Source organism: Xenopus laevis, chromosome 9_10S (assembly GCF_017654675.1).
Source record: "Xenopus laevis strain J_2021 chromosome 9_10S, Xenopus_laevis_v10.1, whole genome shotgun sequence".
Lineage (NCBI taxonomy): Eukaryota > Metazoa > Chordata > Amphibia > Anura > Pipidae > Xenopus > Xenopus laevis.
In genome coordinates, this window is record NC_054388.1 from 105,790,527 (window position 1) to 105,805,155 (window position 14,629).

General features: G+C 41.3%; 1 protein-coding gene across 1 annotated transcript in view; it reads left to right on the forward strand.

Moving 5' to 3' along the window:
* LOC108703232 (unconventional myosin-XV-like) overlaps window positions 1-14,629 on the forward strand; it is a 105,083-nt gene that overhangs the window by 20,809 nt on the left and 69,645 nt on the right. The window contains exons 8-14 of the mRNA XM_041578109.1: window positions 577-640; window positions 874-987; window positions 2,567-2,728; window positions 5,695-5,808; window positions 6,964-7,022; window positions 7,238-7,361; window positions 13,769-13,864. Coding sequence (XP_041434043.1) covers window positions 577-640; window positions 874-987; window positions 2,567-2,728; window positions 5,695-5,808; window positions 6,964-7,022; window positions 7,238-7,361; window positions 13,769-13,864 — 733 coding nt within the window. The remainder of the gene's footprint in view (window positions 1-576; window positions 641-873; window positions 988-2,566; window positions 2,729-5,694; window positions 5,809-6,963; window positions 7,023-7,237; window positions 7,362-13,768; window positions 13,865-14,629) is intronic.

A 14,629-nucleotide genomic window follows, 5' to 3' on the forward strand; every position in this document is an offset into this window, starting at 1 on the left:
GCCAATTGCAGTGGCAGTTATTTATTTTATTCTGTACGTTTGCACTCTGTGTAGTTGTTTATGGCCTCTGTCTGGGATCCAATTTCAGCTAATAGATTTATTTTCTGGCAATAGATATGGGATAACATCAGAATTCTGTTATCTGAAACTGTAACCTGATAAGGTTGGATTGAAGGGTCTATTGCAGTGATCCCCAACCAGTAGCTCATGAGTAACATGTTGCTCCCCAACCCCTTGGATGTTGCTCCCAGTAGCCTCAAAGCAGGTGATTATTTTTGAATTCCAGGCAAGTTTTGGTTGTATAAAAACCAGTTGTACTGCCAAACAGAGCCTCAATGTAGGCTGACAATCCACATAGAGGCTACTAAATGGCCAATCACAGCCCTTATTTGGCACCCCAGGAACATTTTTCATTCTAGTGTTGCTCCCCAACTCCATTTACAGTACTTCTGAATGTTGCTCACGGGTTCAAAAGGTTGGGGATCCCTGGTCTATTGCCACTCACTTGTCTCACTTGTTCCAGCAACGTCCTCAAGTTCAGCACCATGTCAATATATTGATGTCTCTATTATACAGGGGAGTGATTTGTGGTGCCATAACTTCACAGTACCTGCTTGAAAAGTCCAGGATTGTATTTCAGGTAAACTGTTTTTATTTTTTGGCAACTATGAGTATTCAGATAACTGGATCCCACAGCAAAATCTTTTTGACATCCAATACCTTCAAACTTTGGCAAAGACAATAGTTTTTCCCACACATATTTACTGTATATTTAAACTGCAACCTCTATACTCACACCTGCCTTCACCCCAAAGATTTGAATAGTTGGGGTCACAAACTATCCAGTCATTCTGATCCTCCTTTTGTTACTAGGCCAATAATGAGAGGAATTACCACATATTTTATGAGATGTTGGCTGGACTCCCCTCTCAGCAGAAGCAGATGTTTTACCTTCAGGATGCCGAGACTTATTACTACCTGAATCAGGTAAGCTCACAAGCTGAAGGCAGCAGTTCTGTATGTCTAAACCTTTTGCAACTTATCTAGAATAAACCCAGTCCCATCTATATACAGTGTTAATTTGTAGTTCCTTCCTTTTTTTCACATGCTATCATATGTTTCTTGTACGGTTTCCATTTTGGTTCCTACCCAGACCGACCCAGAAAGCCTGATCAGGGCTTGTTTGACATTAGAATTGTTGTAGTTGACCCCATCTACGTCTGGAGACTACAGGTCTTGTATCCAGGATTCTCTTACGTCTGCGTGGGCTCCACCCTGCATCTTGCACCTCATGCACCAAGGTAGCATATTGGTGTACATCACTAGGATAGATAAGGGCAGCTGTATAGTAGTTGAATGTATCCATCATCTTTAAAAGTTTTAAATTATAATTATTCTAAAAATTACCATTTAATTTTGGGAATGTATAGTCTTATACTATAGTTTTCTTTTTCTGTCTTTACCAAGTATATATATCAAGTATATATACCAAGTATATCTCAACCACATTGTTATCGTCATATCTTGTGTTTTGGAATCATGTCTTCTCTCCACCTACCTGTATATGCCTTAAAGGGATACTGTCATGGGGAAAAAAATGTTTTCAAAATGAATCAGTAAATATTGCTGCTCCAGCAGAATTCTGCACTGAAATCCATTTCTCAAAAGAGCAAACAGATTTTTTTATATTCAATTTTGAAATCTGACATGGGGCTAGACATATTGTCAATTTCCCAGCTGCCCCAAGTCATGTGACTTGTGCTCTGGTAAACTTCAATCACTCTTTACTGCTGTACTGCAAGTTGGAATGATATCACCCCCTCCCTCCCCCCCCCAGCAGCCAAACAACAGAACAATGGGAAGGTAACCAGATAGCAGCTCCCTAACACAAGATAACAGCTGCCTGGTAGATCTAAGAACAACACTCAATAGTAAAAACCCATGTCCCACTGAGACACATTCAGTTACATTGAGAAGGAAAAACAGCAGCCTGCCAGAAAGCATTTCTCTCCTAAAGTGCAGGCACAAGTCACATGACCAGGGGCAGCTGGGAAATTGACAAAATATGGATTTTGTCAATGGAAATGGATTTCAGTGCAAAATTCTGCTGGAGCAGCACTATTAACTGATTCATTTTGAAAAAAATGTTTTTTACCATGACAGTATCCCTTTAAGGTAGTGATCCCCAACCAGTGGCTCGAGAGCAACATGTTGCTCATGAGACCCCTTCGATGTTGCTCCCAATGGCCTCAAATCAGTGTTTATTTTTTATTCCTGCCTTTAAAGTAAGTATTGGTTGCAGAAAAAACAGGTGTACTTGTAGGCTGCCATTCCACCTAGGGGCTACTAAATGGCCAATCACAGCCCTTATATGGCACCGAAGAACATTATTCATGCTTGTGTTGCTCCTCAACTCCTTTTAAATCTGAATGTTGCTCACATGTTCAAAAAGTTGGGGACGCCTGTATAAGGTCTTCTTCTATTGTACTGACTCGATTCTTGCTGTCCGTGGAGCTTCACTTTGGGAAAAACCCAATGTTTAATGCTGTAAGGTTTCTATGTTTAGGGCTGCAACTGTGACATTCCCGCGAAGAGCGATGCGGATGATTTCCGTAGACTTCTCAATGCCATGGAATCTCTCAGCTTCACCGGGGAGGAGCAGGACAGCATCTTCCGAATCCTTTCCTCCATCTTGCATCTGGGCAATGTCTACTTTGAGAAACACGAGGTGCTGTGATGAGGCGATGTGGAAGAGAGTGGGGGTTGAATACTTACTGCAGTGTTTTTATGATTTTGCATGGCATAACCCGAACCTGAACTCTATACGCTAAAGGGGAACAGTTTACTTTCTGATATGGTAACTGTACCTGAAATGTTACCAGGTTTCAACACTTAACATTGTAGAGCAAATACTGGTTTTCCATAAACAAAAACTACAGGCTGGCCCTATATCTTACTTATTACTTGGGAGGCACCAAATACACTATTTTGGGATTTGGCTGAATCCTTTGTGAATGATTTGTCTGAATACTGAAATGTATCTGAACCCTAATTAGAATATTCAAATTAGGGCCAGGAAAGGGCAACTTCCTTGTTTATGTGACGAAAAATCTGATTATTTTAAGGATTCTGATTCTGTTCGGCCAGGTACAGGACTTTGGTTGAGTCCAAATCCTAGCAGAGATCAAAAATTGTGAGTTATTTCTCCAAAAATATATAATGACCATAATATAGTTAAAAGTTGAATCCATTTATTGGGACATGCAGGAGAAGGCCTGATGTGTTTGCTGCCTGTTGGGGCACTTACCAATCCAAGTCCTGCTGAAAAAGGTCCAATCCTAAACCGGATCCTTGATCCCTCTACCTATTACTCTATAAATCCTCCCGCTTACACCCTAATCCCACCCTGTGGTAGTATAATATGTTTTTTCTTTGAGCTCACCATACCCAAACCTTTCCCTTCTAACTAGCTCCTACTAGACCTCAGTCAGAGCTCCAAATAATCAATGTTTCCTAAATTGCTGATAATTTACACACCGCTAGTCTTTGTATTTCCTATTCCTAAAGTATTATTCCATCAGGAAAATGGTCTCAAGGGGCAGGGGAAGCAGCATAAGGCAGGATTTTTTTAGCTTTACCCCAAAGAGGTCAGTAGACTGGGAAAAAAACATGCCTACCTGGTAGGCAGGAAATTAGATTCGCTTGTCCTCAAAGAAAGAAGTTTAAACCTAATATTGTAACCTACACTAACCAATCAAATTATTGCCTACATTTCTACTGGCTGCTGTTAATATTCCTTGACTTAAATTAGCTGTAGACATCCAGATCATGTTACCTTAAATAGAAGGAAAGCAATTGTATTTCTCTCCATAAATCCAGTTGGTCCTATCAGAAATAGCATCTGGAAGCTCATAAAGTGTTGGCAGCCATGCCATTGTATCTGAATCCAAATCAAAAGGGGGTTGCTCCATGGCCAAAAATATATAAATACAATGGAAGTGCAACTGATCTGGCCAAATTAGCTACACAAATACCAATAAGAGTTGATTGATCATTGCACGCTGTACACCATACAGTATTCGTTCAACAATGCACACCCTATGGTGGCCTACCTATTTTATGATCATAACTTTGTAACTAAACCCCCTGTTTTTTTTAAAATGCATTCACTTGCATCCTAAATGTCTTATGAAATATGGCGCCAAGGAATGTGCATTCATCAATCCCCTCTTATTGTATCTGAATCCATCTTTTTTTTTTTTTGCAAATCTTTGTTTATTGATTTTCAAAAAGTGAGGGAAAAAGGATACAGAAAGAAGAAAAAGGGGGGGGGACCAGGGAAGGGTAAATCATTATTGACATATCCAATACAATCAGTGCAGGGTAAATAGCAAGTTACATCTCAATATTAGGACCGAGTGAACTTAGTACAAATAAAATGAGAGCAGTAGACCTTATATAAACCAAAGTGTACAGTACATGTAGGACTCACCAAAACAAGCCACTGAATATTCCAACAGTAGTCTATTCGGGGACTCCTTATCCAGTTCTCCCCAAAATGTGTCACCCAGGGCTCCCATACCTTTTTATATTGATCAGTGGTATTATTAAGTAGGCTCGTTATTTGCTCCATTTTTCCTGGTTCAGCCATTCTACTACTGAAGGGGAATTTGGCGATTTCCAGTTTTTTGGGATTAAAGCTAATGCTGCTTGCACTAGATATCGAGAGAGCTTATCGGTCAGCCAAGTTTGATTGTGGAAATCAATACCAAACAGTAAGAGGGGTATATCTAGGTGATGTAAATTTGTCCCCGTAATGATATGAATTGTTGAACATACTGTTTCCCAGAAGGAGGTGATGGAAGGGCAGGTAAACCAAATGTGTTTAAAAGAACCTGAGTCTGAGTTACACCTCCAACATAATTTAGAGGTACCTGGGAAAAGCCTATGCAATTTCGTCGGTACATAGTACCATCGGGTAGTAAGCTTGTACAGCATCTCATGAACCATGACTGCCCTGGAAGATTTATGCAACCTCACTAATATACGTCTTCTCACTGGCTGAGACAGTACGACCTCCAGTTCCTGTTCCCAGGAATCAAAATAGTTAGGTTGGATTAAGGTTTTGCCCTGCTGCAGTATCTTGTACGAAAGTGAAAGTGGACGAGTTGGGAGTTTGTTAGTCTCCAATAAGTTTTCCCACGTAGGAGGGTGATCATCAGTTGATTGTATTTCTAGAGTATCTAAGTAATGGTGTACTTGAGTATAGGACCAGTGATCCCTAGGGTGCTTACCCCATATTCTCTGTATTGAAGCTAGGGAGACAATCCTACCGTCTCTGTAAAAATCCGTCAACTTGGTTTCCCTTTTCTGTGAGCAGCTGATCTATGCAAAAGGATATGATTAATCTGTGTGTGATCAAAGAAAGCCTGGATTGGTGTGTATATGTATATATATATATATATATATATATATATATATATATATATATATATATATATCTCCATCGTTGACGGCACTCCATAATCAATCAAACTAAGCAAAGCATTAATCTTTGAAGGGTTTATTGGTGGACCAAAGTTTCAATTCCGCACAGGAATCCTCGTCACCCTGACGATAAGCAATCAATAAGCCCAACAATATGCTTGAGATGATAAAGAGAACACTATTGTATTTATGTCTCCGGTTCTGCAGACGGAGTCCCAAGAGATTGCATCGGTGGTGAGTGCAAGTGAGATCCGTGCGGTATCTGAGCTGCTGCAAATCTCCCCCGAGGGGCTCCAGAAAGCCATCACATACAAAGTGACTGTGAGTTATAGAGGGACATTTAATGCCATAAAACAATGATGTTAGGAAGGAAGAAGAAAAAAGGAGATATGATGGAAGGAATTACTTAGCAGAAAGGGAGAGACGTAGGAACCTTTGAATGAAGGAACCTGAGCTAGATAGTAGAAGGGATGGAATGGAAGGACAGGGAAGAGTTCAGAGGAAGGAGATCAAAAATCAAGAATCAAAAGTTCAGCAAAGTAGGAGGGAAAGGGATTGACAAAAGGCCAGGGATTGATAGGAGCCAGGAAAAATCAGAAGAAAGGGAGGTAGGAAGGAGTGATAGAGGGAACAAGATGATCTGGCAACTGAGATAAAAGAAGGGCTGAAGAAAACAGAGGGAAGGAAGTACTAAGATAGTATCAGAATAATAAAGAGGGGTAGTTTAAGAAGTTTAGAATGATTAAATTTAAGAAAGGAAGAAGGAAATTTAAAGGGAAACCATCGCGAAAAAGAAAATTCAATATAGACTTCCACATACTGAAGTAAGAAACTTTTTAAATATAATCAATTTTAAATTCTGCATTGTTTCTGAAATAATCAAGTTTATGTTCACTATTCCTCTCTCAGCATCTGTTTCTCTTCATTCTGTCTTCATGCAGCAGTTGGGTGTCAGATGAATGATCCAATATATCTTATAGGGGGGCTCCTTTCCTAGCAGATGTATTAGAGCTCAATCAAATAACTGATTCCAGTACAAACAAAATCTAAAAAAATAACTGCCTTTTGCACAAATTCTGCATGTAGAGAGACATGATGTCTGATGATTTTAATAGAGTGAGCTCTAATACATCTGCTAGGAAAGGAAGCCCCCTCCTATAAGATATATTGGATCATTCATCTGACACCCAACTGCTGCATGAAGACAGAATGAAGAGAAACAGATGCTGAGAGAGGAATAGTGAAGATAAACTTGATTATTTCGGAAACAGTACAAAATTTTTATTGATTGTATTTAGAAAGTTTCTTATTTCAGTATCATGAAGCTAACCGTACATTTTCACAATAGTTCCCCTTTAAAAGGACTATGACGGTTCAGGAGTAAAGAAGGAATGGTGGGTAATAGTGGATGAATACACATGCGCAAAGACTGGTTATTCATAAAGAGGAATTCAATATTTTGTTACTTTTGTACAGGAAACCATGAGAGAAAAAATCTTAACTCCGCTGACAGTGGAAAGTGCTGTTGATGCCAGGTAACTAGGGACCCACGGGCTTTGCTTCAACTTTGGTCATGGTTTTCCTTCCTGTTTTACCCAAGATGCACTACCCCAATTCCCATCAGTATTCAATTCCTGTGCCCATCCATATGCCTTCATGTTTTATGATGGATTGGGCAGATCTGCATTCTTACTTTTTTCTTGTGAAGCCATTGGGACAACCTTATAGGAATGGTTTGTGTGTATTGCAGAGATGCTATTGCCAAGATTTTATACTCCCTGCTGTTCAGCTGGCTCACAGAAAGGATCAACAAGCTGGTGTATCCCAAGCAGGATGCATTGTCCATTGCTATACTGGACATATTCGGGTTTGAGGTGAGTTACTGCCTGCTTTGAACCTCTGCCTGCACTCTATTCCATGCACTTTCTCTCCCCTCTGTTCTATGCACTTTCTCTCCCCTCTATTCCATGCACTTTCTCTCCTCTCTGTTCTATGCACTTTCTCTCCTCTCTGTTCTATGCACTTTCTCTCCCCTCTGTTCTATGCACTTTCTCTCCACTCTGTTCTATGCACTTTCTCTCCCCTCTGTTCTATGCACTTTCTCTCCACTCTGTTCTATGCACTTTCTCTCACCTCTGTTCTATGCACTTTCTGTCCTCTCTGTTCTATGCACTTTCTCTCCTCTCTGTTCTATGCACTTTCTCTCCACTCTGTTCTATGCACTTTCTCTCCCCTCTGTTCTATGCACTTTCTCTCCACTCTGTTCTATGCACTTTCTCTCCTCTCTGTTCTATGCACTTTCTCTCCTCTCTGTTCTATGCACTTTCTCTCCTCTCTGTTCTATGCACTTTCTCTCCACTCTGTTCTATGCACTTTCTCTCCACTCTGTTCTATGCACTTTCTCTCCCCTCTGTTCTATGCACTTTCTCTCCACTCTGTTCTATGCACTTTCTCTCCACTCTGTTCCATGCACTTTCTCTCCCCTCTGTTCTATGCACTTTCTCTCCTCTCTGTTCTATGCACTTTCTCTCCTCTCTGTTCTATGCACTTTCTCTCCACTCTGTTCCATGCACTTTCTCTCCACTCTGTTCCATGCACTTTCTCTCCACTCTGTTCCATGCACTTTCTCTCCACTCTGTTCCATGCACTTTCTCTCCACTCTGTTCCATGCACTTTCTCTCACCTCTGTTCTATGCACTTTCTTGTTTCCTGCACTTTTCTCCACTCTGTTCATGCTTTCTCTCACTCTGTTATGCACTTTCTCTCCACTCTGTTCATGCACTTTCTCTCCCTCTGTTCTATGCACTTTCTCTCTCTGTTCATGCATGTTCATGCACTTTCTCTCCACCCTCTGTTCATGCACTTTTCTCACTCTGTTCTGCACTTTCTCTCAAACTTTCTCTCCTCTCTGTTCCATGCACTTTCTTCCATCTGTTCTAATGCACTCTCCACTCTGTTCATGCACTTTCTCTTCTGTTTCTATGCCTTTCTCTCTTCTGTTTATGCACTTTCTCTCTCTCTGTTCTGTGCTTTCTCTCCCTCTGTTCTATGCACATCTGTTTATGCACTTTCTCTCCCCTCTGTTCTATGCACTTTCTTCCCTCTGTTTCTATGATCTCCATTTCTCTCCCCTCTTTCCATGCACTTCCTCTCTGTTCTTATGCACTTTCTCTCACTCTGTTCATGCACTTTCTCTCCTCTCTGTTCCATGCACTTTCTCTCCACTCTGTTCTATGCACTTTCTCTCCACTCTGTTCTATGCACTTTCTCTCCCCTCTGTTCTATGCACTTTCTCTCCTCTCTGTTCTATGCACTTTCTCTCCTCTCTGTTCTATGCACTTTCTCTCCACTCTGTTCTATGCACTTTCTCTCCACTCTGTTCTATGCACTTTCTCTCCCCTCTGTTCTATGCACTTTCTCTCCCCTCTGTTCTATGCACTTTCTCTCCCCTCTGTTCTATGCACTTTCTCTCCCCTCTATTCCATGCACTTTCTCTCCTCTCTGTTCTATGCACTTTCTCTCACCTCTGTTCTATGCACTTTCTCTCCTCTCTGTTCTATGCACTTTCTCTCCCCTCTGTTCTATGCACTTTCTCTCCCCTCTGTTCTATGCACTTTCTCTCCACTCTGTTCTATGCACTTTCTCTCCCCTCTGTTCTATGCACTTCTCTCCACTCTGTTCTATGCACTTCTCTCCCTCTGTTCTATGCACTTTCTCTCCTCTCTGTTCTATGCACTTTCTCTCCTCTCTGTTCTATGCACTTTCTCTCCACTCTGTTCTATGCACTTTCTCTCCACTCTGTTCCATGCACTTTCTCTCCCCTCTGTTCTATGCACTTTCTCTCCTCTCTGTTCTATGCACTTTCTCTCCTCTCTGTTCTATGCACTTTCTCTCCACTCTGTTCCATGCACTTTCTCTCCCCTCTGTTCTATGCACTTTCTCTCCTCCCTCTGTCTATGCACTTCTCTCACTCTGTCCATGCCCTTTCTCTCCCCATCTGTTCTATGCACTTTCTCTCCCCTCTGTTCTATGCACTTTCTCTCCACTCTGTTCTATGCACTTTCTCTCCTCTCTGTTCTATGCACTTTCTCTCCCCTCTGTTCTATGCACTTTCTCTCCTCTCTGTTCTATGCACTTTCTCTCCCCTCTGTTCTATGCACTTTCTCTCCTCTCTGTTCTATGCACTTTCTCTCACCTCTGTTCCATGCACTTTCTCTCCACTCTGTTCCATGCACTTTCTCTCACCTCTGTTCCATGCACTTTCTCTCCACTCTGTTCCATGCACTTTCTCTCCACTCTGTTCCATGCACTTTCTCTCACCTCTGTTCTATGCACTTTCTCTCCCCTCTGTTCTATGCACTTTCTCTCCACTCTGTTCCATGCACTTTCTCTCACCTCTGTTCCATGCACTTTCTCTCCACTCTGTTCCATGCACTTTCTCTCACCTCTGTTCTATGCACTTTCTCTCCTCTCTGTTCTATGCACTTTCTCTCCTCTCTGTTCCATGCACTTTCTCTCCACTCTGTTCTATGCACTTTCTTCCATCTGTTTATGCATTTCTCACCTCTGTTCTATGCACTTTCTCTCCCTCTGTTTCTATGCACTTTCTCTCCCTCTGTTCATGCACTTTCTCTCACTGTTTCCATGTTCTCTCCCTCTGTTCTATGCCTTTCTTCTCTCTGCTCTGTTCATGCACTTTCTCTCACTCGTTCTATGCCTTTCTTCCCTCTGTTCTATGCATTTCTCTCCTCTCTGTTCTATGCACTTTCTCTCCCTCTGTTCCATGCACTTTCTCTCCACTCTGTTCCATGCACTTTTCTCTCCTCTGTTCATGCACTTTCTCTCCACTCTGTTTATGCACTTTCTCTCCTCTGTTCATGCACTTTTCTCCCTCTGTTCATGCCTTTTTTTCTTCCACTCTGTTCCATGCACTTTTCTCACCTCTGTTTTGACTTTCTCTCCCTCTGTTCTCTGCACTTTTCTCACCTCTGTTCCATGCACTTTTCTCTCCACTCTGTTTAATGCACTTTCTCTCCACTCTGTTCCTATGCACTTTCTTCACCTCTGTTTCTATGCACTTTCTCTCCTCTCTGTTCTATGCACTCTTCTCATGCTCTCATCTGTTCCATGCACTTTCTCTCACCTCTGTTCTATGCACTTTCTCTCCTGCTCTGTTCTATGCACTTTCTCTCACTCTGTTCTATGCACTTTCTCTCATGTTCCATGCACTTTCTTCCACTCTCCATGCACTTTTCTCACTCTGTTCTATGCACTTTCTCTCCTCTCTGTTCATGCACTTTCCATGCACTTTCTCTCCTCTTGTTCATGCACTTTTCTTCCTCTGTTCTATGCACTCTCTCTGTTCCATGCACTTTCTCTCACTGTTCCATGCTCTCACCTCTGTTCCATGCACTTTTCTCCACTCTGTTCCATGCACTTTCTCTCCATCTGTTTATGCACTTTCTCTCCTCTGTTCCTGCACTTTCTCTCCATGTGTTCCATGCACTTTCTCTCCACTCTGTTCCATGCACTTTCTCTCACCTCTGTTCCATGCACTTTCTCTCCACTCTGTTCCATGCACTTTCTCTCCACTCTGTTCCATGCACTTTCTCTCACCTCTGTTCTATGCACTTTCTCTCCTCTCTGTTCTATGCACTTTCTCTCCTCTCTGTTCCATGCACTTTCTCTCCACTCTGTTCTATGCACTTTCTCTCCTCTCTGTTCTATGCACTTTCTCTCCACTCTGTTCTATGCACTTTCTCTCACCTCTGTTCCATGCACTTTCTCTCCACTCTGTTCCATGCACTTTCTCTCACCTCTGTTCTATGCACTTTCTCTCCTCTCTGTTCCATGCACTTTCTCTCCACTCTGTTCTATGCACTTTCTCTCCTCTCTGTTCTATGCACTTTCTCTCCACTCTGTTCTATGCACTTTCTCTCCACTCTGTTCTATGCACTTTCTCTCCCCTCTGTTCCATGCACTTTCTCTCCCCTCTGTTCCATGCACTTTCTCTCCACTCTGTTCCATGCACTTTCTCTCACCTCTGTTCCATGCACTTTCTCTCCTCTCTGTTCCATGCACTTTCTCTCCACTCTGTTCCATGCACTTTCTCTCCACTCTGTTCCATGCACTTTCTCTCCCCTCTGTTCCATGCACTTTCTCTCCACTCTGTTCCATGCACTTTCTCTCCACTCTGTTCCATGCACTTTCTCTCACCTCTGTTCCATGCACTTTCTCTCCACTCTGTTCCATGCACTTTCTCTCCACTCTGTTCCATGCACTTTCTCTCACCTCTGTTCTATGCACTTTCTCTCCTCTCTGTTCCATGCACTTTCTCTCCACTCTGTTCTATGCACTTTCTCTCCTCTCTGTTCTATGCACTTTCTCTCCACTCTGTTCTATGCACTTTCTCTCCCCTCTGTTCCATGCACTTTCTCTCCCCTCAGTTCTATGCACTTTCTCTCCACTCTGTTCCATGCACTTTCTCTCCACTCTGTTCCATGCACTTTCTCTCCCCTCTGTTCTATGCACTTTCTCTCCACTCTGTTCCATGCACTTTCTCTCCACTCTGTTCCATGCACTTTCTCTCCCCTCTGTTCTATGCACTTTCTCTCCCCTCTGTTCCATGCACTTTCTCTCCCCTCAGTTCTATGCACTTTCTCTCCACTCTGTTCCATGCACTTTCTCTCCACTCTGTTCCATGCACTTTCTCTCCACTCTGTTCCATGCACTTTCTCTCACCTCTGTTCTATGCACTTTCTCTCCTCTCTGTTCCATGCACTTTCTCTCCACTCTGTTCTATGCACTTTCTCTCCTCTCTGTTCTATGCACTTTCTCTCCACTCTGTTCTATGCACTTTCTCTCCCCTCTGTTCCATGCACTTTCTCTCCCCTCAGTTCTATGCACTTTCTCTCCACTCTGTTCCATGCACTTTCTCTCCACTCTGTTCCATGCACTTTCTCTCCCCTCTGTTCTATGCACTTTCTCTCCTCTCTGTTCCATTCACTGTCCCTGCAATTTGTTGCAATATCTCCTTAACTTACTCTAGCCACTATCCCTACAGTAAGTATTATGCACCTTTCATGTCCTTTGGTTCTCAGGTTGCGATGAAGCTCCAATCACCATCCAGGATTGTGATTGGAGCTTTGTCACAGTCCATGAACCAGAGTGCATGAAAAGTGCATGATCCATCCCCTTTATTTACTCCAGTCACTTTCCCTACACTGTGTATCATGCAAACTTGGGTCTGGTCCTGTATATCTTATGGGATCCGTGTATCCATAGTTTCCTTTCTTTATATAGGGAGAAATTCACAAAAGTGTCCGTAAAATAAGTAACCCAGAAGTGACGGTCGTCAAATTTGTAAAACGTTGTTCTAACGGCAAATTCACAAATGCAGATGTTACTGTCTCTGAATGTCTCGTAAGTCCGTCAATTTTCTAAAATGCCGTATATCTTTTCGTTGGAGGAACGTCAGTTTTAGAAAAATTTACGTAATTACGGCAAATTCAAGAAAAGATTCGGCATTGCGGCACAACTGTAATAAAAGTGCTTTACACAAAGTGATTCCCTCTTTCAGTGTAGTAATAAACATTGGGTTGTAGTTAATCAGAACTAAGAGATAATTAATCCTTATTGGAAGCAAAACCAGCCTATTGGGTTTATTTCATGTTTATATGATTTTCTAGTAGACTTAAAATATCAAAGTTCCGTTATCCACTAAGGTCCTATCCCAGTACTAATTAAAGCTTTGGTGTATAACCAATGGGTACAATCCCATTCCATACTATATCATTTAAAAATATTACTCAAATATAAATAACAAATGGCTCTTTCCAACACGTCTTTGTAACACTGTCTAGTAATTAGTGAGGGACATTGCTGAATAAAGGTTCGGGCAGACGACATTTTACCGAGCCTTTTCAAAAGACAATTTGACCGACATTTTCATTTTGGAGAGCCTAATGTGTCGGAAAAATTTCGGCAAAACAAATGAGTTTACGGGCAAGTCTTAAAAATGTCGGGAAAAGTTGCGCCGGAAAAACCATGCCCACTTTTAACAACACTGTTTCAAAAGTGTCGCACACAACGTAAAATTGTCGGGCAAATGCTCTGTGAATTTGTCGGCTGTTACTACGACACTTTCTACTACATTAAAAAGACATGTTTTCGTTCCGGACACTTTTGTGAATGCCCCCCATAGTGTCTTGCTCTGTCAGACCACTGGCAAACCACTAACAGTCCATGGGATTCACGGATATCCCTTTCTTGTTCCATGCAGGATCTCAGTTTTAATAGCTTCGAGCAGCTGTGCATCAATTATGCAAATGAATACCTGCAATTCTTCTTCAACAAGATTATATTCAGGGAGGAACAGGTGAGTGCTCATTATTCTTGTTTGACACCGTCACCATGAATGGACACAATTACTATAATAATGGTAACAAGATCTATGGTTCAATCCTTGTAACCAGTAGTATAGCACTGGCCGAATCGTCCAACATAGTCGCTACATATTGCTTTGAAAAACGGCTTTATTCACACACACAATATGTGACAGCGTTTCGTGCCCTTAGTGTCGGCACTTCATCAGAGTCAAAGGTGAGACACGTGACATTCCATTTACATAGGCGCTCTGATGCGTGTTCAATCAAGAAAATATGTGCAAAGCTGCTTAAGTGTAATTTAGCATCAGAAGCCTCATTCAATATAAAAAATTGTGTTAAAATGTAAATAAAATAAACTAAAATGGATAATGAACTGTCTCCATCGGTATAAAATCATGTGCAGTGTGTATAGTGTCTGCAATTATTCGTAGTATAAATATTAAATCTTAAATACATAAATTTGGTTAATAAATCCTTTCCGTGTACTTCTCTGATTATTTATTGTATCTGCAATTATTCGTAGTATAAATATTAAATCTTAAATACATAAATTTGGTAAATAAATCCTTTGTGTGTACTTCTCTGATTATTTATAGTGTCTGGAATTATTCATAGTATAAATATTAAATCTTAAATACATAAGTTTGGTTAATAAATCCTTTCCGTGTACTTCTCTGATTATTTTTAGTGTCTGCAATTATTCGTAGTATAAATATTAAATCTTAAATACATAAATTTGGTTAATAAATCCTTTG